We start from the raw sequence: 22,377 nt of genomic DNA, 5'->3' as shown, positions 1-22,377 counted from the left end.
TGTAGATTATATAGGATCCTTTTTTTTTTTTTTTTTTTATGGTAGTGGTTGGCTGAGGTTTTTTGTGTTTGTTGTTGGTTGGTTGTTTTTTGGTTGGATGGTTTGTGAGTTTTCTATTGGTTGGTTTGGAGGTGTTTGGGTTTTTTTAATTTGATCTTTTTGTGTGTGTGTGTTTTAAGATTTAGCATAAAACAGGAGCAGTGCAACCTCTGTGAGATGTTCTGTGAAGCAAAGACCTGTGTCACGTAAAGAACAGTGACCTGTCCCTCCAACTTGCTGTATTGCAAATTTAGTGGGTACTTTTCTATGTGCAATCTGCTAAAAAAAAAAAAAAAATTAGGATTTTGCTAAAATCTGTGAAACTGAAAAGGATGTAAAGAAAATGGATATTAACAGGATTACACAGATTGTTGAAGCAGAGCTAGAAGTAATTTTGTTGCCAAGAAACAATCAGCACGTAGAGTCAAACACAAGCTGTATGTGCCTCAGAAATAACAGAACAAGCAACCAGTATTACTTGAGCTGCATCCTTTCACAGATAACACATTCTATGCAACCATTGCCTTTGAACATTCTTTTAAACTATGTAAAAGGTGCAGGTGTTAACATAAGTACCTTTATTGATAAGGCATCCTAGATCATAGAATCAACCAGGTTGGAAGAGACCTCCAAGATCATCCAGTCCAAACAAGCACCCAGCCCTAACCAGTCAACTAGACCATGGCACTAAGTGCCTCATCCAGTCTCTTCTTGAACACCTCCAGGGATGGTGACTCCACCACCTCCCTGGGCAGCCCATTCCAATGCCAATCACTCTCTCTGGCAAGAACTTCCACCTAGCATCCAGCCTAGACCTCCCCCGGCACAGCTTGAGACTGTCCCCTTGTTCTGTTGTTGGTTGCCTGGCAGAAGAGACCAACCCTGACCTGGCTACAACCTCACTTCAGGTAGTTGTAGACAGCAATGAGGTCCCCCCTGAGCCTCCTCTTTTCCAGGCTAAACACCCCCAGCTCCCTCAGCCTCTCCTCACAGGGCTGTGTTCCAGGCCTTTCACCAGCTTTGTTGCCCTTCTCTGGATGTGTTCCAGCATCTCAACAGCTCTCTTGAATTGAGGAGCCCAGAACTGTACATAGGACTCAAGGTGTGGCCCTGATCATCACTGAGTATAGAGGTAGAAGAAACTCCCTTGTCCTAGTAGCCACACTGTTCCTGATACAGACTGGGATGCCACTGGCTCTCTTGGGCACCTGGGCACACTGCTAGCTCATGATCGGCCTCCTATCTACCCAGGGTTCTCTTTCTTCCTGTCTGCTCTCCAGCCACTCTGTCCCCAGCCTGTAGTGCTGCTTGGGGTTGTTGTGGCTGAAGTGTAGAACCCCGCACATGGCCTTATTCAATCTCATCCCATTGGGCTTTGCCCATCCAGCCTGTCGAGGTCCCTGTGCAGGGCTCTCCTATGCTCCAACATAGCAACACCTGCTCCTAGCTTCAAAACTTCATCTACAAAACTCTTTTGCTACTGAAGACTGGAAAAGCAGTGTGAACTGCACAGAACAGAGGGGAAAAAAAGTGGAAATAGATGCAGTAAAATTCTTCACTAACTGGACATTTTCTGGTGACCTTAACAATGACGTTCCTTTTCATGACACTGTAGCCCTTGAAGTACTCTGCAGAGAGTTTAAGGAGAAGACAGTGTTGCAGGATACTACATATTGCTATATAGGATGGTTGAGAGGTTCTTCCATTAAAGGCAGTGTCAGGCCATTCTGCATAACTTTCTCAGAAAAGGAAGACTAATTTGGTTTCCTCCATTTTCAGCCATTTTCTGTGTCCCAGGGGAGTTCTAACTAAACAGAGCGAGAAGATAGCTGGAGAAAAGATTGGAAATTAGAGTGACAGCTAAATGCTAATTACACTCAGCATAAATACAGAAGCTAACTGGAATCTGAAGATAAAAACTTGGCACTCAGGAATTTTGGCATCAAAATTCTTCTGTCCTGATGGTTGCTTGTACCAGTTCAAGCATGTAGTAAATAATAATGCTAATTAGAAAACTACATTCAATTAAGACAAACTCCACACACTTAAAAAGTACCAGCTGATGACAACTGAAACCAATAGTCACAATGAATTGATTTTAACTACTGTATTTATTCCATAGCATACTGGGTCCCCAAGCCTTACAGCTTGAAGGGGCATTTTAAGGGCATCTAATTTAAAGAATTCAGGAAGAAGCCCTTTAGGGACAATGCATTTATATGCCACTAATCCATGTATATTTCATGAAAAATAGCTTTGCTTTCTTTAAAATCCAGTCATTTCTACCAAAACAAATTCTAATTCAATGATCCTTGGGGAATCTTTAACAAGCTGATAGCTTTACTTCTATGTTAACTGTTCACAATCCCTCTTCATTTAATTTCTATAACCCTACAATTTTTGTCAAGTATTGCTAGGATTGTTACTTTGTCAACGTGACAACAAAATAATAAAAAGGGATGAATAAATGTAAATTCCATTCTCCCTTTAAGTTTACTGTTATTAAGTTTTACTCTGGATATATCCATTTGAGAATGACAGATATTCTTCAAACAACAGGCAAAGCTCGTCACTTTGACTGAATACAGAAACTGTTTCCAATATTCTTAAGTATATTCTAATACTCTTATTATTCTAATAATAAGAGTAGCAGAATACATCCTGGCCTGTGTTCTGATACTCTTAAGTATACCTAATAGCTCAACAGCCAAGAGAAAACAATATTCTTGAAATTAATATTGTTTGCTGTCTACTATGAAAACCCATTGTGTATCTCAAACTGTTACCATTCACATTTCAGTTCTACTTTAAGCTAGAATTTGATATATTCAAAAGGGCTCACAAAGCTGCGGCCACATTCCCAGGCAATTCCAAGGATTATTTAAACAAACTGAACTCCTGAGCTTAAGACTTGCCCATGAGATAAAAAAAGTGGCTATTTTCAATATGTGTCATTTAGAAGGCAGTAAAGTCTACCACTACACAATCATTAAAGATGAAGAAAGAAAAGGATATAATTTGATTTAGCCTCCAACATTATTAATATAACTAATCTGGGAAGTATCCAGAAATAATTATTCCAATGAATGTTATAATTCACCTTTAATTGTTTCCACCTGGTACAGTACTGCCATCAGTCCCTTCCTCTTCTCCGCCTCTCTGTACCTGGCTGTCAGCCCATCTCTTATGCCTTCCCAGTCTGTCCTTGTACTAGTGTTGGAAAGCAAAGGCAAAGAGTTGTGGGATTTTTCTGTCATGTCAGAGCACAGAACCTCCAGTTCTGCTTCTTCCATTTCTGGATGCCTTGTCTGTACTTAGTTCCTATTCCTGTTTATACTTTCTGAGAGTTAATTCCTGCTCTGGTCCTGCTACAGTCTTACATGTTGAGCTTTTACTTATAACCTACACTCCCAAGATTCTGCAAAGTGGCTCAAACTGAATGGCAAGTATATTTGTACACTTCAGTAAGCATCACTGCCTAGCACACTAATCCAAGTCATGCCTTTCCATGCTCCCAAGTACTCTGAGGAGAAAAGGGGACCTGTGCGACCCATAAAAAAAATAATCTGGACAAAGCCAATGTCTTTCTTCCCTTCCCAACACATTGCTTTTATGATTGCAGCAACTTCATTTTGGAGAGTCATATACTAAACATGAAATCTGTAAACTGCTACCAGTCATTTTAGTCTGTTTCTTCATTAGGGTGTGGATTACAAATGAAGTTTTAATTTTGGAACATAAACACAGTTTATACACTAGTCAGCACACAAACTATAGTAAAGATGTAGTGGTACAGCAGTAAGAAGTAAACTTTTCTAAAGAAAATGTGATTTGTAATTTCAAGCAAAACATGTAAGAGTAATTAGTAATGGTGGTAAATCTATTTGTCCCAGAACACAGACTTGGCTAGACAGGAAATTTTGTGTTACTGGAATAGTATTTCGCTATTTATTGATTTATGTCTAAAATAAATGAGAATATGTTATATATTGATGTTGAGGTGGAAGACATGAGATTGAAGTAGGTATTTTCATATCCTGTTTAATGTCAAGTTAGAAAATTAGATTCTTCCTTAACCTTTGAGTTTTAATCATAAAAAGACTGATGGTTCAGGACCTCCCAGTGTTTGAGATATACCATCTATTCAAATGCAAAGGGCTGACAGCCCCAGGGCTGGCAAAGTCCTTAGCTGTTTACGGGAAAAAATATTTCCTGCCCATTGGGTTGTGAAGGTAGCTCAATAATTTTGAATGAATTAATGTAAAGCCATTTCTACATGTTTTTTTCAGGTGTGCTGAAGAAAGTGAAAGCCTGGATAGCATTGTTAATAAGATTTATATGGAGTGATAGATTACATAAAAAGAAAACATACAAGGTAAATAAGTCCTATCAGAAAGGGCTGGGTGCTAGGTTGAACTGGATGATCTTGGAGGTCTCTTCCAACCTGGTTGATTCTATGACAACAAAAGCCATTGAACTTGGGGTGTCATTGCACTTACACTATTGCTGAAAGGAAAACTGTTACCTGTTCTTGTGAAAGGTCTTTTTTTTCCTACCTATAATGCTGAAGTTAGCATTGTATAAAATTTATTTACAAAACAAACACCCTACGTTTCCTGTTTCTTAGGTAAATATGACACATCAGTAGTTCAAAATAATAGATTATTCTGGTTTCTGTTTCTGGAACATTCACACAGCACTGTCTATCAGTAAATTTGTTTAAGACTTGAGGCTGAATAATAACATATCTGTAACTATTCTTCAACATTCAATGCCTTATGGAAATCATACTGCAGATCATCCTTCTAAGAGAGCTTGGGTGTCCATGAGTCTCTGCAAAAGAGTGTGTTGAGATGCTGGAACATGTCCAGAGAAGGGTAACAAAGCTGGTGAGAGGCCTGGAACACAAGGCCTATGAGGAGAGGCTGAGGGAGCTGGGGTTGTTTAGCCTGGAGAAGAGAAGGCTCAGGGGGGACCTCATTGCTGTGCACAACTATCTGAAGGGAGGCTGTAGCCAGGTGGGGGTTGGTCTCTTCCCCTAGGCAACCAGCAACAGAAGAAGGGGACACAGTCTCAAGTTGTGCCAAGGGAGGTATAGGCTGGATGTTAGGAGGAAGTTCTTGCCAGAGAGAGTGATTGACATTGGAATGGGCTGCCTAGGGAGTTGCCATCCCTGGAGGTGTTCAAAAAGAGACTGGATGGGGCACTTAGTGCCATGGTCTAGTTGATTGACTAGGACTGGGTGACAGGTTGGACTGGATGATCTCTTTCAACCTGGTTGATTCTATTCTAAAAGGTTACTTTTCAGTTCAGTTTGCTTATTTTCATTTATTGTATATACCACATTGTCAGCTCAGAGCAAGAGGATGAATGGAAATAAACAATTACACATTTGCAATAAGATTTTTGTGGTGAAGACCTTTGCTTAGACATTGTGGCTTCAATGCAACCACAACACAATGACAAACATCCTTTGTCAATGACACATCTAATTGTAAAGTTAAAATTATAGCTCCATGTGAAAAAACACCACCACCAAAAACCCAAACAACAAGACACCACAAAACATTGAAGAAACAATTACTGTATGTCTGGATGTGGCTGTGCTCCAAACAAAATCATTCTTGTTAATCACGAGCCGATTTACACTTTTTATCTCTCCATAATATGCAGCATTTATTTACACTTACATTTTGAGGCACTGCAGTTTCTGCTGACATGAGTATTTTCCCAAAATAGAACATTACAGCAGTCCTCTGCTAGACATTTAAGCCATGGGTATGTTTATTTTTTAATTTCTTTCTTGAACTTTCTAACTGAGAGCAGGCTGGGAAAGTGGAGTCATGATGAATGAGAGTTTGCTTTAAAAAAAAAACAAGGAAAAAAAAAAAAGGAGAAACACAGACATTTGATGTAACACTGAGAAATTCACAGCCTCCTACCTTGAAAACAAACATTTCCCGGCGAAGAATAGCCAGAGTGTTGAAGTTCCCATCGCAGATGTTAGGCTTGGCTCCAGGATAGGAAGGTTTGTCACCAGTGGGTGGCCGAGGAGGTTTAGGTTGCCTGTCATTCTTCCGTGGGTCTGCTGGAGGAATTGAGCGATGTGGGGGCACTGTTGGCAGAGGTCTTGTTGGTGGTGGGATCCTGTCAGGTGGACCTTTAAACATATAGCAACAGGATGTAATTTAAATGCCCACTGGTGGCACTCAAAAAAGAGCTGAACAACAAAAACCTGCTGTAAGTGGTGCAAATCCTGCAGTGGACAGGGAGTGGAAAAAGTGACCTAACACACTTTTCCTGTGTTGTTAAAGGGTATAATGAATGGCTACCATAAAACCAAGGCACAAATTAAGAAGCTAATTAATTTTAACTATCCATAATCTTCCTTCATTATTGGAACACTATTCCAATAAAACCTGCAAAGGATATGTAGTCCACCATCATTTCAGATAAGAATTCATAGCACATACTTTATCAATTGAGAAAGAACTGTTTAAATAGAATCATTGTCTATTGTGTAAAATAAAGGAAAATAAAACCCACCCCCCTGTTCCTAATAAGATCATCAGTACTCAGTGGATTTTCAACTCATAATTTCAGCTTCCACTTATCAATTCATATATGCATACATATAGAATACTTGTTATTTCCTACTGACCCAATTTATAGGCCAAGTGACAGGACATAATAAGCTTTCCTGGGGGTGTTCAAGAAAAGACTGGATGAGGCACTTAATGCCATGGTGTAGTTGATTGGCTAGGGCTGAGTGCTAGATTGGACTGGATGATCTTGGAGGTCTCTTCCAACCTGGTTGCTTCTATGACTCTATGATTCCCCAATGCTCCTTGATACATACAGAAGCTCCTGAAGCTGGAACCTAGGCATCCATACAAATGAAAACTGTAATTTACATGTTCTCATCAGTATTCTGAAATTGATTTCCTTCTTTTTATTTTTATGGCTAGCTGGTAGCTGGAAATTAAAGGAATTGTTCTGAGGCTAAATTGATTTAAAAGAACTACAATGAAAATCTACAACTCTGTCCAGTGGTTTAACAACATTTTTCTTCTTTGTAATACATTTTCTGTCATAACTTACAGAGTTTGATGACAGGTGAAATAACTATCCCACTCATAATTTCTCTACATGAAAGTCGAAAGGCCATCCTAGACAGATGCTTTTCATAATCCTAATGGCATATTGAATGACTTGCAATAGGTGTACTGAAAATGTCTCTTTCTGCAAGTGTTACCACATTTAAGTATTTTCCATGTACAAAAAGATAAGATGTTTCATATGAATCAGTAAAGTTTCTGGAAACAAAATGAAAACTTCAATTTTGCTTATTCTCTTTAGGCCTCTCTCCACATCATTTAAACACAGAATGAATTCTGACTTTTAAAAATAAATATAATTTGCATGACCAGCTTCAGAAAGACTTTAGAATAGTAAGGCAATCCTAAAGATGCAGAGGTGGCATTTAAACTTCTGATTACTTAAAAAAAATATATTTTTAAGGAGCAAGATGGAGTATGTAAGGAAATATTAAACTTGCCAAATGGTTGTCATACAATTTAATAAGGTATTTAGTTAATTCACAATTTTAAAGCTTGTGACATTTATAATTTACAGTTAATAATGCTGTTTCAAGGAATACTGCAGACCAAAGTAATTATTTTAATAGGTGTGACATTTTTATTGAGGCATATGATTCCAAATCAGCTCTTGATTTTAAAGGCAGCAAAGGAATCAGTTGGTAGTAGTTCATGTTGGAAAGTTTTTAACCTCAAACCAAAGTTTTCATATGCCATTTGGTGGTGATGTCAGATATTACTTCCCAGGGGTAACACATTTCTCCTACTAATGTATAGCCCACAGCTGTTAAAGCTTAGCAGTTGGTTTTCAGAAAAATATTCTTGTCTAGCCCTTAAGTCTAGACTACCAACTTATGAGGTCATGAGAAACAACCTTCCTTCCTTCCAGCTAATCGCACAGTGAAAAAAAAAACAACCAACCAAAACTTGATCAGCCAATCATCTTGAAACTCTTCATGCTTTAAGAAAATATTAACCAGTAATTGCTAAATTACTGATATATATACAGTTAAAGCTTCTTAATATAAATCACCATGGTGTCTGCAGAGTTCTAGTTAGCAGCACAATTATTCTGCATGATCATTGTTGTGCTTTCCAGTACTAAAGATAAACCAGAAGTAGGTCCTGCTGATATTCAGTATAAACCTGACAAACAAATATAATATAATATAAACTGAAAATATTTGAAAGCACAAAACTGAATTAAATACAGAATTACTTGAGGAATATTCAGCAAGTTAATTCCCAATTATGTGTACTGGATACTATCCTGGTGAGCCCAGCCCTAAGCAGCAACACATATATAGGAACAGCATACAGATACCACAGAGTTTTCATTGTAGGTGAGAAAAGTAAAAAATATTTTTACAGAAAACATGGACTATTTAACAGACTCCAACAGAATCAGCCTTTAAAACCAAATACAAACGCACCTATTTGGAAGCGTACAGAAAAGTAGCTCGTGAATGAGTGGTGCATTCAACCCATAATCAGAATTTTCTTTTGTAATTATTATTGTTTAAATTTTCAGTTACCTTCTTTATGAAATTGAATTCAGTAGATGCAGAACTTACTTACATCACATATATCTTCTATGCCAGGCTACATATTTGGAAGCATAAAGTAGCACAGGAATGAGTGGTGCATTCAACCCATAATCAGAATTTTCTTTTATCATTATTGTTTAAATTTTCAGTTACCTTTGTTTATGAAATTGAATTCAGTAGATGCAGAACTTATTTACATCACATATGTCTTTTATGTCAGGCCACAAAAAACCCTAAATAAACATATTTTAAAAAAGTGGAACTTCTCCCAAGTAGCTCAAGACTTGGAGCTAGTAGTAAAATTCTTTTGAGATCAGTTTGTGATATTTATCACAAAAAAAGTCTTTTTCTGGGACCACAAATTTTATATATGTAGGAGGCAGCTGATAATTGATAAACTGAGAAATCATCATGATATTCATCCAGATGCAAGGTCTTGAACTGCTGTGGAAATAAGCTTGTTACAGCCAAAGGCCTTAATTTCTCAATAATTTGGGATTCTTTTTTCAGAGATTTTGTGGATGGCTTTTAAAAACATTTGGAACTACTATTCTAGTCAAGTACAAATTTGAATGCAAGTTACAAAGAGTGAGAAACAAGGTAAAAGAGTTTTAGCAGAACCTTTGGCCTGTTCAGAAGAAGGCCTCTGGCATAACGACTGGCACTGACCGTACTAACACACCCTTTTGGAAAGTGGTCTGACACTGTAAAGGAAAAAAGATAACCTTGCTTACTTAAAGCATAACATACCATATATCTTCTGGATGCCCTGTAAATCATCATTAGGCAGTTTGAAGTTGTCGGTTTCCATATATTGGTAAAATGGAGCCATGATCGCAGTGGGGTCATTAGAGTGCTCCAAACCCAGAGCATGTCCCAGTTCATGCACTGCAACTAGAAACAGATCATTTCCTATGAAGAGAAGAAAGGGAGGGGACAAAAGAAAAAAAGAAGAAAAAGGCCTTTAAAACCAGAAGCATAACAACAGAAATAGCACAAATGGAGGACTTGGCACATAATAAACATTTTGACTGAGTTTGATTTTTGCAAGGTAAGGCTCAATAAGGAATCAAAAGCACAGCATGGTAGCAAAAGCAGCCTTCCCTCTTGTCAAAAGCAGAAATAAGTATTGTTACATGTAACATACAATACTCTTACAGGCACAGGAAATGTAATCTTTCATGGCCGAGGCACACGGTTAGCGTCGCGTTCAAGTGTCATGTACCTCATGCCTAGGCTTTTGTGCAACTTTTGACTTGAAGTGCAGTGAACTTGACTAAAAATACTTGGGTTGAAGCATTGTTCTGAAAGGAAAAACACTCTTGGTCTGTGTGGTAAACTTGACAAACCGAGACTATCTATTTAAGGCAACCCCCACAGAGAACTTAGCAGTCCAAGAGCTTGCAATCAGACACCTGCTGATTATTTGTGGCTGCTCTAAATCACCATAACTGAAATCCTAATGAAGAAAACATGGCTGTTGTGCAACCCTTCTCAAAATAAGATGCCCTTATTTGTTTTATTGTGTAATTCCCTCATTAAGTCTAGTTGCTTGCTTAAATACTAGAACTGGTTTATTTTGGTAGGTCTGAAAAATAAAATGACACTTGCATCATAGACTGATCTAACTTTTGTATTATTTCCTTCTAAAAATGATGCTTTCATTCTTTATTACAAGGTATCAGGCACAACTAGAAGTTCTGGCAGTAGAATTTATGAAACAAATATATATCAAAGCCAACAGGAGTATTTCTACATATTTAGAGCTGGATGCCTATGGTATTGATTTTGTCTATATTTCTTCATCTGAGACATAGCTCAGCATATCTTTTTATGAGGTTTTTGCACAGATTCTATCTGTAGTCAACCTGTCATACAACAAGATTTTGGAACAGTGCATTACAGTCATTTGGAGAGGGCCACATCCAGGGTATTGCTCACTTTTCCCCAGTTTGGCATGGGAAGGATCACTCCCTGGAAGCATGTTCCTGTCTCACTGACACGTGAAGCATTCTATTTCTGCAGCCGAACATCTAACTTTCAGATGGCTGGGCCAAAGCAAAACAGGTGCCCCCTACAGTAGGTAGTTTCTTGATGACAAAGCAGGATAAATAATGAAAACCCCTATACTGTGGCCTAATAGAGTATTGCATATTGTAAATTATTTGGGGATAGACAATTATTTTCCACTGCTGGCACTTCACCTAGAATTCTGAGTAGTATGATAACATTAGCAACATTAAAAAGTTAAAATTAGCAGAAAAAAATTATATATACAAAGTTGTACAACTTTGAGGATATAACAGTTGACAGCAGTCCAGTTTCTCAAGTATTTTCTCATGCAGACACAAAGAAATACATTTTCTCCTACGTATATATGTGAAAGGGGAAGCACTTGGCAGTAGATGCCTTCATGATGCATGGAGCTATGATTATGCTTGTAAAAATACATGTTTGACTGAAAGCATAAAAACAGCCACAACTAAATCTATGTGCTCAGTTGTCAAGGTGCCTTCATGTCTTTCTGATTCTTAATCTGGAAATATGAAAGCTAAATGCTTTTGTGTTTCTTTATTCAGTAAAAATAGGCAGAGGAAAAAAAAGTCTCTCAAAAATTGGTGTGACATAATGTGCTTTCAGAAATGAGAACAGTTTATCCTATCATTTATAATTATGTGGTTTCCAGATGAAATATTTTCATGACAATGTATTTTCTTAGGCGCAGCTCCTTTTATAGTATAGCATATTCTCAATGTGCTGTTGTTGCAGGTTTGATAAGTTTGACTGTCCTGGCAACAAATTCTTCTGAATCTCTATGCAGTCCAAGTTGATCTTGACATTATCTTTCATGAATAATCCACAGCTTCTGTAGCTAACCTCAACATTGGAAGTGATGTACAGGAGCAGCTCTTGAAAGGTTTTCATTCTGCACTTACAATGGAATAATTAACATCATTTAAAAACTGATAGGTTTAAAATGGAAACATAGGAGGAAGATGTTATGCATTGACTGACATGTCTCATTTTTCTGCTCCTTTCTGCATAATACAAAAATTAGAGTTCTAACTCAGGTTAGAAGGAAATGTTTCTTTGTCTGGCATTAACTCATTTAAGATGCAACTTTCTTTTGCTCTTCAGGCCCTGTGAAAGGTAAATTTTCCTCCTAAACCTGTGCTTACCACATCAGAATTGAGAATATTAACCACTCTAGGTACTATAGAATTGATTGTACTGAGTTGGCCACAGTACTTACTGAACCATTTCCAAATAGTTTTAAATTAGAAGTATTTGATTTCATGAGTATTAGGCTAATCAGCATCGGTAGACTAAAGAGGGTTTTACATGTGTATTAAACTCTACTATTTGTGATAGGAGGTCTAGGAAGTGAGCTTGTTACAACTGCCAAAATTTCAAGATATCACATAAATAGGCTTGGAAGAGTCTGCCAAGTTTATCTGTACCAGTTACACAACGTATGAAGAATCAATACTTTATTTGCTTATCAGTTCTCACTATGTACCCACAAAGATCCACAGGAATTCCCATATTTTGTTCTATCCTGACCTTGAAGGGATGAGAATTACATAAAACCAGGGAAATAAATAAAATGTGTTGTCATCTACTGGCAGATCTTCCTTCTGGGATCACAGATAATGAGCATAGGGTAGAGCACTTTGAAAGTAGTACTTCCACACGAAAGCGGGACTGTCAGAGAACAGATATTGCACAAGGGAAGGCTTTTTCTTAGTTTACCTTTCTCCCTTTGTCTTTTGGGTAGTGGTTACTGTGTTAAAAAAAATATATATATATATACATACACACACACATAATAACAAAAATATATATATTCAGCATCTGACTGCCCCTCAGGACTCCACCAAACTCTATGTCTCAAAGGAAAAAAGCAGGACTGCGAAAATTTCTCCCTCCTGCAATGCAACTTACACCCATCAGGGTACCTCTTAAATGTGGTAAAGACATAGCAGCCTTTTGAGCAAATGAATAAGGGCAGAGGGAGAAGGTCACAGGAAAGCTGGGAGAATAATATTCTTGCCTGGGGTGACAGTGATTTAACAGGGAACGTATTTTCTACTTGTACTCAAATAGCCCCATTATTCATAACAATTTCCATCAGGAGTCATGATTGTCTCCAGGGCATCCTGAATTTAAACTGACCCAAATAACATAATGCAGTTGAACTGAGATTTAAACCAGTTCAAGATGTGTTGTCTGAGACCAACACAGGTAGCACTTACTACTGTCTTAGTTTCCATCATTTTTCCTTTTCAAATAAATAGATTTCTCCAACTAGGCAAAAATTATCCAGTCCCCCTTTTGTTTTTGGAGCAAATTTACTTTGAGCATCTCAGTGTTAGCATAACCAGCTACTGAGAGTGCTAAAAGACAATCCTGGATGTCTCTCCAGGATGCACAGGACTTTACTTGTGACTGCAAGGCTGAAGGTAGGCCAGCTTTAGTTCCTTGCCCAGTGGTCAGAGGAAGGAGCATATAGGCAAGTGAACATTCATACTGGCTCATGCTGGCTTTGTTATTGGTCAGGCAATGGATGTAATTTTTTAAACGTGTTCAGTTCCCACCATTAAAGAGTCCCAAATGATTCTATATTTCAGTATACATTGCTCAAGCACAAACATATTTCAGCCCACTTGTCAAACAAAGCATCATCACAAAACTTCTGAAACAAGTCATGAGTAACAGGCGGAAACTATGTATGACTATGATGATTTCTAAACTCAACGTTGCCACTGCAGGACATATGATGGTGAATACTCATTACAGTAATCTTGGCTACCTCTTGCTTGTGTACAGAGAAATATTGGAAAACAAATTTTCACAAGTCCAACACTGTTCTTGTGCTCTTCATTAGTATGAAGATTCAAGTCAAAAAGAGGGTGATTGTTTTTAGTGCTTGAATTTCAAGTTGAATTTCACTGGGAAATGCAAAATTCATTGCTATGTGTAAAGAACTAAGACAAAATGATTATTTTTATACTGACACTTTTCTCTGAGGCTATAAACTATTTTAGGCACTAAATCTGCCTGACTTTACAATCACTGCACAAACTCCAGAATATAAATATGTATTAATACATTAAATATTCAATAGCCAGCATTGTGGAACATGGTGTATGGGGAAGCCTTTTCTGGTAGCTAATATATACACTATTTTTCATGTCTAGAGATAAACAAAGCTAACAGGTTTGTCCACAGCAAGCTGTTAGGAAACCCTAGTTCTGAAGATTTCATTTCTGCTTTAAATGGAAAGCAATTTTAATTTTTAAAAGCAATACCCTAATGGCTTAGCAAGTCTTCAGTCCATCACTTGTCTACCTTCGTAATATAACACTAAATGACAACTCAGGGCATGTCACTTGGCTCTTCCCTTTGGCATGGGACAGTGACTGCTACAACACATGAAATCAAGTTACCCATAGTTTAAATTGTTATTTACAGCCCCAAAGGGCCAACCAGATCCTGGGCTGCATTAGAAGTGTGGCCAACAGGTTGAGGGAGGTAGTTCTCCCCCTTTACTCTGCTCTGCTGAGACCCCCTCTGGAGTACTGCATCCAGTTCTGGAGCCCCTATTACAAGAAGGATGTGGACGTGCTGGAGTGTGTCCAGAGAAGGGCCATGAGAATGATCAGAGGACTGCAGCACCTCTCCTATGAGGACGGACTGAAAGAGTTGGGGCTGTTCAGTCTGGAGAAGAGGAGGATCCCAGGTGACCTTCTTGTGGTCTTCCAGTATCTGAAGGGGGCCTACAAAAAAGCTGAGGAGGTACTTTTTAGGCTATTAGGTAGTGACAGGACTAAGTGGAATGGAGTGAAGCTGGAGGTGGGTACATTCAGACTGGACATGAGAAGGAAATTCTTCACCATGAGAGAGGTGAGAGCCTGGAATGGGTTGCCCAAGGAGTTGGTTAAGGCCTCATCTCTGGAGGTGTTCAAGGCCAGGCCAGCCTGGTTGGAACTAGATGATCCTTGCAGTCCCTTCCAACCCTGACTTATTCTATGATTCTAAATGCCATGTGACCTCAATTTGGAAGATTTTCCCACCCAGAGAAAACAAAACAAAACAAAACAATCTAGGAAGTTAATTTCAAATGATAAACAAACAGGGAAACTATAAAAGTATTTTATACAAGGACATACACTGTTTCTTCCAAGATAACTCTACTTCACTTTCATGTGATGGCAGAAAGATGACTTCAGATTAAATCCTTATGAATATGAAATATAAATCTGTATTACAAGACAGACTTCTCTTATAACCTTACAGCAAAGCAGTATCTCAAAGTCAAGCCTACGGTTCATCGGATAATACTGGATACATGCCACACATGAACTTGTGTTCAATATATTTAGAATTCACATTTTCATCACTCTGTTCATTTGTACTATTGACTCATTAAATCAATGCTGCTAATCCCAACTGGCTGAAATGCAACTTTGGAGTACAATTCTTACTCTACATAGTGTACAGAAAGAGGCTGGGAGGTTTGGGGTGTGTATGTGGGAATCATATCTTTGTAATTATCATTCTTTCCAGACAAGGCAGAATTTTAAATGTGCTATTTCAACAGTCAGTGATAAAAGAAGATTTTTTCTCTCTTTGCCCTTATTGCAATACAGCAGAATTGAACATATACATTACATATGCACTTACATAAACACCATAATATGCATATATGCATTACACAGAAAGTATACAGCGACCTAAATATAAATCATAGGCTTACTCTTACTCAAATAAAGATGTCACATTTTCCAGTCTAAGAAATCACATACACTTGCTTGACATTATCTCAGACTTCTGCCATTGGCACTGAAATTCAGTAGCTTGGTGCTTATTTTGGAATAGATGAAGCTGAGGTGGTGCAGTAGCTTTGAAAAATAAAGAGGTTATAAATAAAAAGGTGGTGGATTTAGTATACTCATTTTCTGCATGAACTTTGTATACCTATTTTGTGCACACTATTTGAAACAAATTTTCAATAGCATATCTATATTTTTTTTCCATTGTAATAATAGAGAATGGCATTAAAATGTTTCCTTTTTTATTACATACACTAAAAATCTTTGCAAGTTGACTTACTGATATATATTTGCAGGCAGAAGGGAAGGTATAGGCAGTTTGTTCTATACACAGTATGCACTAATATACTCTGTTTATAACAGTATACTCATACCCACAGAGACTAGTTTTTCAAAAATAGAGGTATTTTAAAAAGATTAACAAACCAGTGTGAAATTTAAACTTGCTTCCTTGAAATTTGACAAGGATATATTCCCATAGGGCAAGACTGTCTTCAGGTGACTCAGTGATCATTGATGACATATGACAAGAGCATGGGAGTTTAAATGCATGTATGCCCTCCCTGGAAGTATTCTAAATTATACCTGCAATATGCAGAAGCAGTAGAAAACAGAAAGACAATAAACAAGATATTTGAAAGGAGCCTACATTCTTTTATAATACAGATCAACCTTTTCTTTGGAAGACAAAGCTATGCAAAAGTGAAGAATTTCTGCCTTACTAATAAATTACCAAGCACATTCTACAACTTTCTAGTAAATTGCTTGAAATGAGTGGAACTAATTAATGTACTCTTTGTTGTCTTTCTAAAGCATGGATGTAAGGATATTTCTGCTTTGTTTCTCAGTTTCAATCGCTAAGACTGAAACATTTTGCAAACTATTCTGACTGGCAAATTGATATCAACTCCTCCAAAGACTGAGAAATGGAGCAGCTGGAGATGATGCTAGAGGAGGTCAAGAAAACATGAGAGTCTGTTATTTCTCAAAAAAAGGTGAAAATAAGATGGAATGTGTCCCTTCTTCAAATATAATACTTATGGCTTCATTTCATGCTTTGAGGAAACCCTGCTGTGATTATGAACCTAAAAACAGCTGAAAAAGTACCTTTATGTTGAATCTAGTTCCTGGGATTGACTTCGTCGCTCAGGTCCTTTCCTGAATTTGAATACTATCCTCAAATGTAATTTTCAGTCTACTGGTAGCAATCATATTGATTAAGAAAATGAGAACCTTCATGGGGGGTGTTTTCATGGTTATTTTAGATAATTCTATTTAAAATAACTGAACTCTGCATTTTGCTAGGAAAGATCATCATGACTTATTTTCTTTCAACAAGCTCACACACTTGAAAACACAACAGTAATTCTCATAGTATTAGAAATGACCAGGCTGCCACATAGCATTTGGGCTATTTCTCCAGTAGTCTCAATGTAATTGCCAATGCTGCAAGTGTTCTAGCAGCCTTATCTACTTCTATCCTTTTCCATCTTGTCTTTGTTTCTGCTTTTAGTTGTTGCTGTGGGAACAATAAGCTGCAGAAGTATTTAAAAGTCCCTTCTGAAGGCTGTGAAAAGCAACACTTTCTGGGGCTGAAGATTTGGATATGTGCATGAAAAGAGGTTACATAGCACAGTTCTCAACTATCCTCCAAAGGAAGCTGAGGAACAGGACATTCATGGGAAGGGAATGGACATCTTTCTACCACCCCTGAATAAGTGTCAGAGATTAAATGTATAAGGACCTTAATTGTGCTTCAGTGCAGATTAAAATCAAATCCTTTCCTTTGACAAAAAATGTAGGTTTTGTCTCTAAGTCACTCAGCTAAAACACTGGCATGCTGACACTGTGGCTGCTTTTGTTTTGATGGGATGGGTTTTTTTCCCGTCTTGATTTCCTCTAGTGTCCTGTGTGCCCTGCTAAAAAGAAACATGTGTAATTACTAGGAGGAAGGTCAAAGTCAATGCTGCCAATATTCACAATAGATAAAACTTGCCACAGGGCAGAAATCTGAAAGGGTCCTACAGATCACTGAAATCTCCACAACAGAATGTGCATAGAACTTAATTTATGTATAAATCCTGTGCTGGCTCTCCTCAGGGATAAAATTTTACCCTGTGTCACTTAAACTACTGAGAGCAATTACACATTAAAGCCATCAAAACTAGGTTATTATCCTTATCTGATCATTGTGTCTAATTAACATGTACATATGACTTGTACATATGTATTTGGGAATTTTATATGAACAATTCTTCCTTCACTGTTTTTTTTCCTTAGTGGGAATTAAACAAAATAAAAGTCAAGATAGAATAGTCTATTCTTTTTTTCCCTTGGTCTGCTGATAAAAGAAGTGGGAATTTTGAATCCTAATTGGCAAAGTGATTAGGAGGAGAGGGAAAAAAAATCATTAAAAGTTCTCTGATCTGTTTTCTAAGAAGTCTGTAGACTTCAAAGGGAAACCTGATCCAAGCATGTAACATATTCTAAATTGAGACAGCTTCAAACTGAGGATCATATATATGGAGAATGTGACAGAAAGACAAATCTGCTACTTTGGTTTTACTTTGTTAAAATTGAGTTCTATGAAATTATCTATTGGACAATCTGCTATTATTAGTAAGTATTTCCATAGAGATGTTTGCTTCACTCTGGCTAGAGGAACCACTGTAAGTCTCGCTGGCACTTGAGAATATTGTCAGTTTGGCACGGGGATGCCTCAGCACCCACCATGGAGGGGCAACTTTCAGGTTGAATGAGTGCAGAGAACAAGGCAAAGGGCTCTGGAGAGGCCAAGATGATTAGGCAGCCAAGCCATCCTTCTGAGCCCCCTGGAGGAGGAAAGCCTATACAAGAGAATGCCTAAAGAGGAAGATGAAAGCAGGAGTTATCTGCTTCTGCCAAAGTGCGGAAGAGCTTTGACATGGGAATGCTAGCCAGGGCAGAGGTAAACTGTGGCACACTTTACTTTCTGTGCCTCAGGAGGTCAGCAGGACCCCAGTCGGGTGGGTCAGCAGTAGACACTGATAGGGAGAAAGGACCAGAGGGCTGAGTGCAGAGATACTGGGGGAACACTGCTCCAAATAGCTACTCTACAAATTCCACACTTAGGCACGTCTCAGATCATTATGTCTCTATCTCCAACACTCACCATGACCAGCCCTGCCAGTAACACAAGCGATAAGTTAAAATACAAACCAGCTAAGGACTGACTGCAGTTGCTAACATTTCCTGAAGCTCAGACCCTAATATTTTTACTTCTGCTAGGACTGCTAGCTGGAGTATAGCTAGGAACATTAATCCTGTGTCACTGCTCTACCTTCAGTTTTGCAAAAGCTCAATGGATATCTCATTTCCTCAGACTTATGTTGTATCCATTCCTAAACTGCATCACAAGAAAGGAGCTATGTGTGATTCTTAGAAAAGGGAAACTATAAGCATCTTTACACATTACCATATTCCCAGCTGTGCATCCAAAATTTAAGTGGTGCAATCCACTTGTGAATTATCATATTTAGACCAATATCGAGAGACACAGGATAGCTTACACCAGTAATTGCCTTTTCTGAGTATAATAATGAACTGTTCCCCCAAAAAAGCAGCCCTTATGCTGAGAGATTTCTTCAGACCCCAGCTGGTGTTGTTATTTGGAAGTACTTATCACTGCAGTTCTCCTCTAATCTGAAATTGCACATGATTCAGCAACACTGATGGAAGTCATCTAGCTAGAGAAAACTGTAATACAAATGTCTATACCTGTATCTTTCACAGCCAGTGACGAGAAACAGGTATTTCAGGACATGATTCATGTAGTTTATTTTAGACACCTACTTCAGGATGCAACAAATCTCCCCCATGAAAGCAATATATCTCCCCTCTAATTCTAAAGGGACTCTATGAGATTAACTCAGATATAAACATCAACATATGGTCAGATTAATTCCACCCCCTCAAGTCTTCTGGCTTCTGACTTAAGTCTTTTCATTTAAAGCAGCAGCAAAACATTAATTATAAAAGTACAGGATATGGACTTAAGTGATATATGTACAAAATCAGGAAACACTCATCATTGACTTGACCTACAGACTTAGATTTGTCCACTAAAGCGAAGTATTTCACTCACAACAGCACTGCTTGTTTAATTTAGCTGGGCTTTTTTGAGCTTTCTCTTTCAATCTTTTTTTCCTAACCTGATGTTTTAGTTGTTTCCAGGTATTTGTGTTAGCTGCTCAGCACTTTTTGAAACCAAAGTCACTTGGAAATGACTCTAAAAATAGATCAGAAACTTTTTTGCCTCAAAAACATATGGTTTGGGTATTTTTACATGAAAAATTGTCAGGATAAAGCACTTGAGAACACAGCTATCATTAAAAATCTTTCATTAGCTGGTCATATATTTTTTTAACAGTCATGTATAGTATTACCTTGTATTTTAGGGTTATCATATATTATTCTGCTTTGGCTACAACAGCCCATTGCAGTTTTGCCTGACAGATAAATGTGTAATTACTGTAAAATTCTTGTCTCATTCTCTCAGGAAACCATGACAACATCCACAGTAATTGGCAATATGATTTTTTAGATTCTGTTTACCCTTTTAAAGGCAGAGGAAAGGAGAGGGCAGCACAGTTATAATATTCTAGAGCATATCTCTGGGAAAATTCAGATTTCCTAAAGCTGCTGTCATTGTAAAAAAAACCCCAAACATTCATGAAGTGGTCCTAGCAGCAAACAGAAACTCGAAGTTCTCTGAATCACATGAAGGCTGAAGTCCTAAGCCTGATGTCTTCTTTAAATGACAAAAAAGCCACTTTGTTTTAAGGAACAGTCCAAGGATTATAGATAGCCTCTTATTCCCTAGATTATTTCTACTAGCAGATCAGACTGGAAAAAATACAACCCCAAACCAAGCTATTAACTAGTTGTTTGGGCTTTTTTTGTTTGGTTGGTTAGGGTTTTCTGGGTTTAGCTTTGTTTTGGGTTTTTTTTTTTTTTTTGGTTATTTTTATTTTTATTTTTTTAACTGATTTTCTCTTCTTTTAATCCAAGATGTTTGAGAAGATGGCTTTCCACCAGCTCTCCATAACATGCATGTTTTTAAGAACCTGAAATTCAGCCTCTGGTGTGAAATCTTACAGGTCATAAGGCAGGCTATTTATTATTAGGACTTATAAGAAGATGCATAGGAGATTAAAAAAAACAAAACAAAACAAAACACTGTAATGTGTTAAATTCTGTCCTTATTTCCCTCCTCTATAACTGCCACAACAAAAATTAGATTAACATGTCTCAGGTTCAGGGCTCAGAATCTGCTAAAGTAATCTCTAGAACAGGAGGAAAGGTTAAACCAGGAGCTAGTTTTATTCATTTTTTTTTGCATGAGGTGTTACTTTTTTTCCATATCATTCCCACACAGCAATTATTTGTTAAGGGTTTTGGGGACAAAAAAATACTCACAAAGAGGTTTGTCCCATATTTTATGTATGCATTCATTCAAAATACATCTGTTTGCCTAAACAAAAAAGCCATCCCAGCATACTTTTCTAGCATACTGCAGGGGAGAAAGCCATCAACAAAATAACCAATAAAACCCCAGCGAACCCATAAAACCAAACCAACCAAAATAAACCCCAAAAAATCCACAACAACAAAAAAATCCAAACACCAACAAACTCAGAAAAATCAAAAAAATACTAGTTTCAACTTCTTAATCATAATAAAACCACCACCAACAGAAAAAATCCCCCACAAACCCAGCACATTATCCAACAAAACTTCCCGGTATTAATTCTGTACTTTTCATATGCTAACATGAGTGTCTGATCGAATGAATCCAGTTTGGGAACATAAATTTATCTTCACTGGTGTGTAAACAGTTGTTTGAGACAAAGATATCGGTGAGAAAAAAAAATGAATATGTCAGTTCTTTTTTCTGCAAATGCAGGTGCAGTTGTTGCCAAAATTGTCTGCAAGGATCTATTCTGTGCTTCAGATACAGGTTTCCTTGGTTGATGTAACTGATAGTGTGAACTTTCCTCATTTATTTCCATGCAAAGGCAGCCAAGTTCATTTTAACACTTTTCATCAGCAGTTTAAGACAAGCTGGCTGATCACAAACTAAGGCAGATGGCAAATAGAAGCAGTTTGTTTTGCTGGCCCTGGTATGTAGGAAATAACCTCCAGTTCCAGTTTGAATGGATAACTGAGTTTGTAACTTCCCTAACTACTCCATATAGGCTATCAATGATCTATGTTTACCTACACTGCTACCAAAGCAATACACAATTTAATGGCTCAGGTTACACTGCCTTTTTTGGTTTATGATCCACATCATGACCATTTCTGCTTGGCAATTAAGTCACAATGAAAATATCACCTTGCTTCTACAGACACAGAGCAGACACAGATGTGTGTAGCAGTGTATGTTTCCATTGTTTTAATTAAGAATATCACAAAGGCCATCTTCTTGATGTATTCTGTAGTCTCTCCTTTTGCATTATCCTGCACTTGGCAATTTTAGGCCAAGAAGAAAGCTGAGAGCATGGTATGAGAGCAGTGTGCATGATATGCACGCTGATACCCCCTGAGATGTCTTAAAGGCAGCCAGCTAAACACACATCTAGAATGCAGGGCTAGATTCATCCACGAGACTATTAAACACTGTCAGTCAGTGAAAGTAGATGTCCCTTTTAACAACATATAAAGTGCTTTTCTCCAAGCCAAAGGGGTGCTCCATGAAAAAAAAACACAACAAAACAAACAAAAACCAAACCAAACCAAACCAAAGTGAGGCAATTACCTTTCTAACTATTAATATCCTCCATCAATTGGCTTCTGTCCAGTAAACAGAATCTAGCA

The 22,377-nt window shown here is 37.7% G+C and overlaps 1 protein-coding gene across 7 annotated transcripts in view; it reads right to left on the bottom strand.

Moving 5' to 3' along the window:
• The window catches only part of MMP16 (matrix metallopeptidase 16), a 189,304-nt gene that overhangs the window by 51,896 nt on the left and 115,031 nt on the right, over window positions 1-22,377 (bottom strand). For all 7 annotated transcript variants that reach the window (XM_064154540.1, XM_064154541.1, XM_064154542.1 and 4 more), the window contains 2 exons: window positions 9,434-9,595; window positions 5,982-6,199 (listed from right to left, as the gene is read on the bottom strand). In XM_064154540.1, the coding sequence (XP_064010610.1) occupies window positions 5,982-6,199; window positions 9,434-9,595 (380 nt within the window). The remainder of the gene's footprint in view (window positions 1-5,981; window positions 6,200-9,433; window positions 9,596-22,377) is intronic.

Source organism: Pogoniulus pusillus, chromosome 14, assembly GCF_015220805.1.
Source record: "Pogoniulus pusillus isolate bPogPus1 chromosome 14, bPogPus1.pri, whole genome shotgun sequence".
NCBI classification, from domain to species: domain Eukaryota; kingdom Metazoa; phylum Chordata; class Aves; order Piciformes; family Lybiidae; genus Pogoniulus; species Pogoniulus pusillus.
This window is presented reverse-complemented; position numbering and strand designations above follow the sequence as displayed.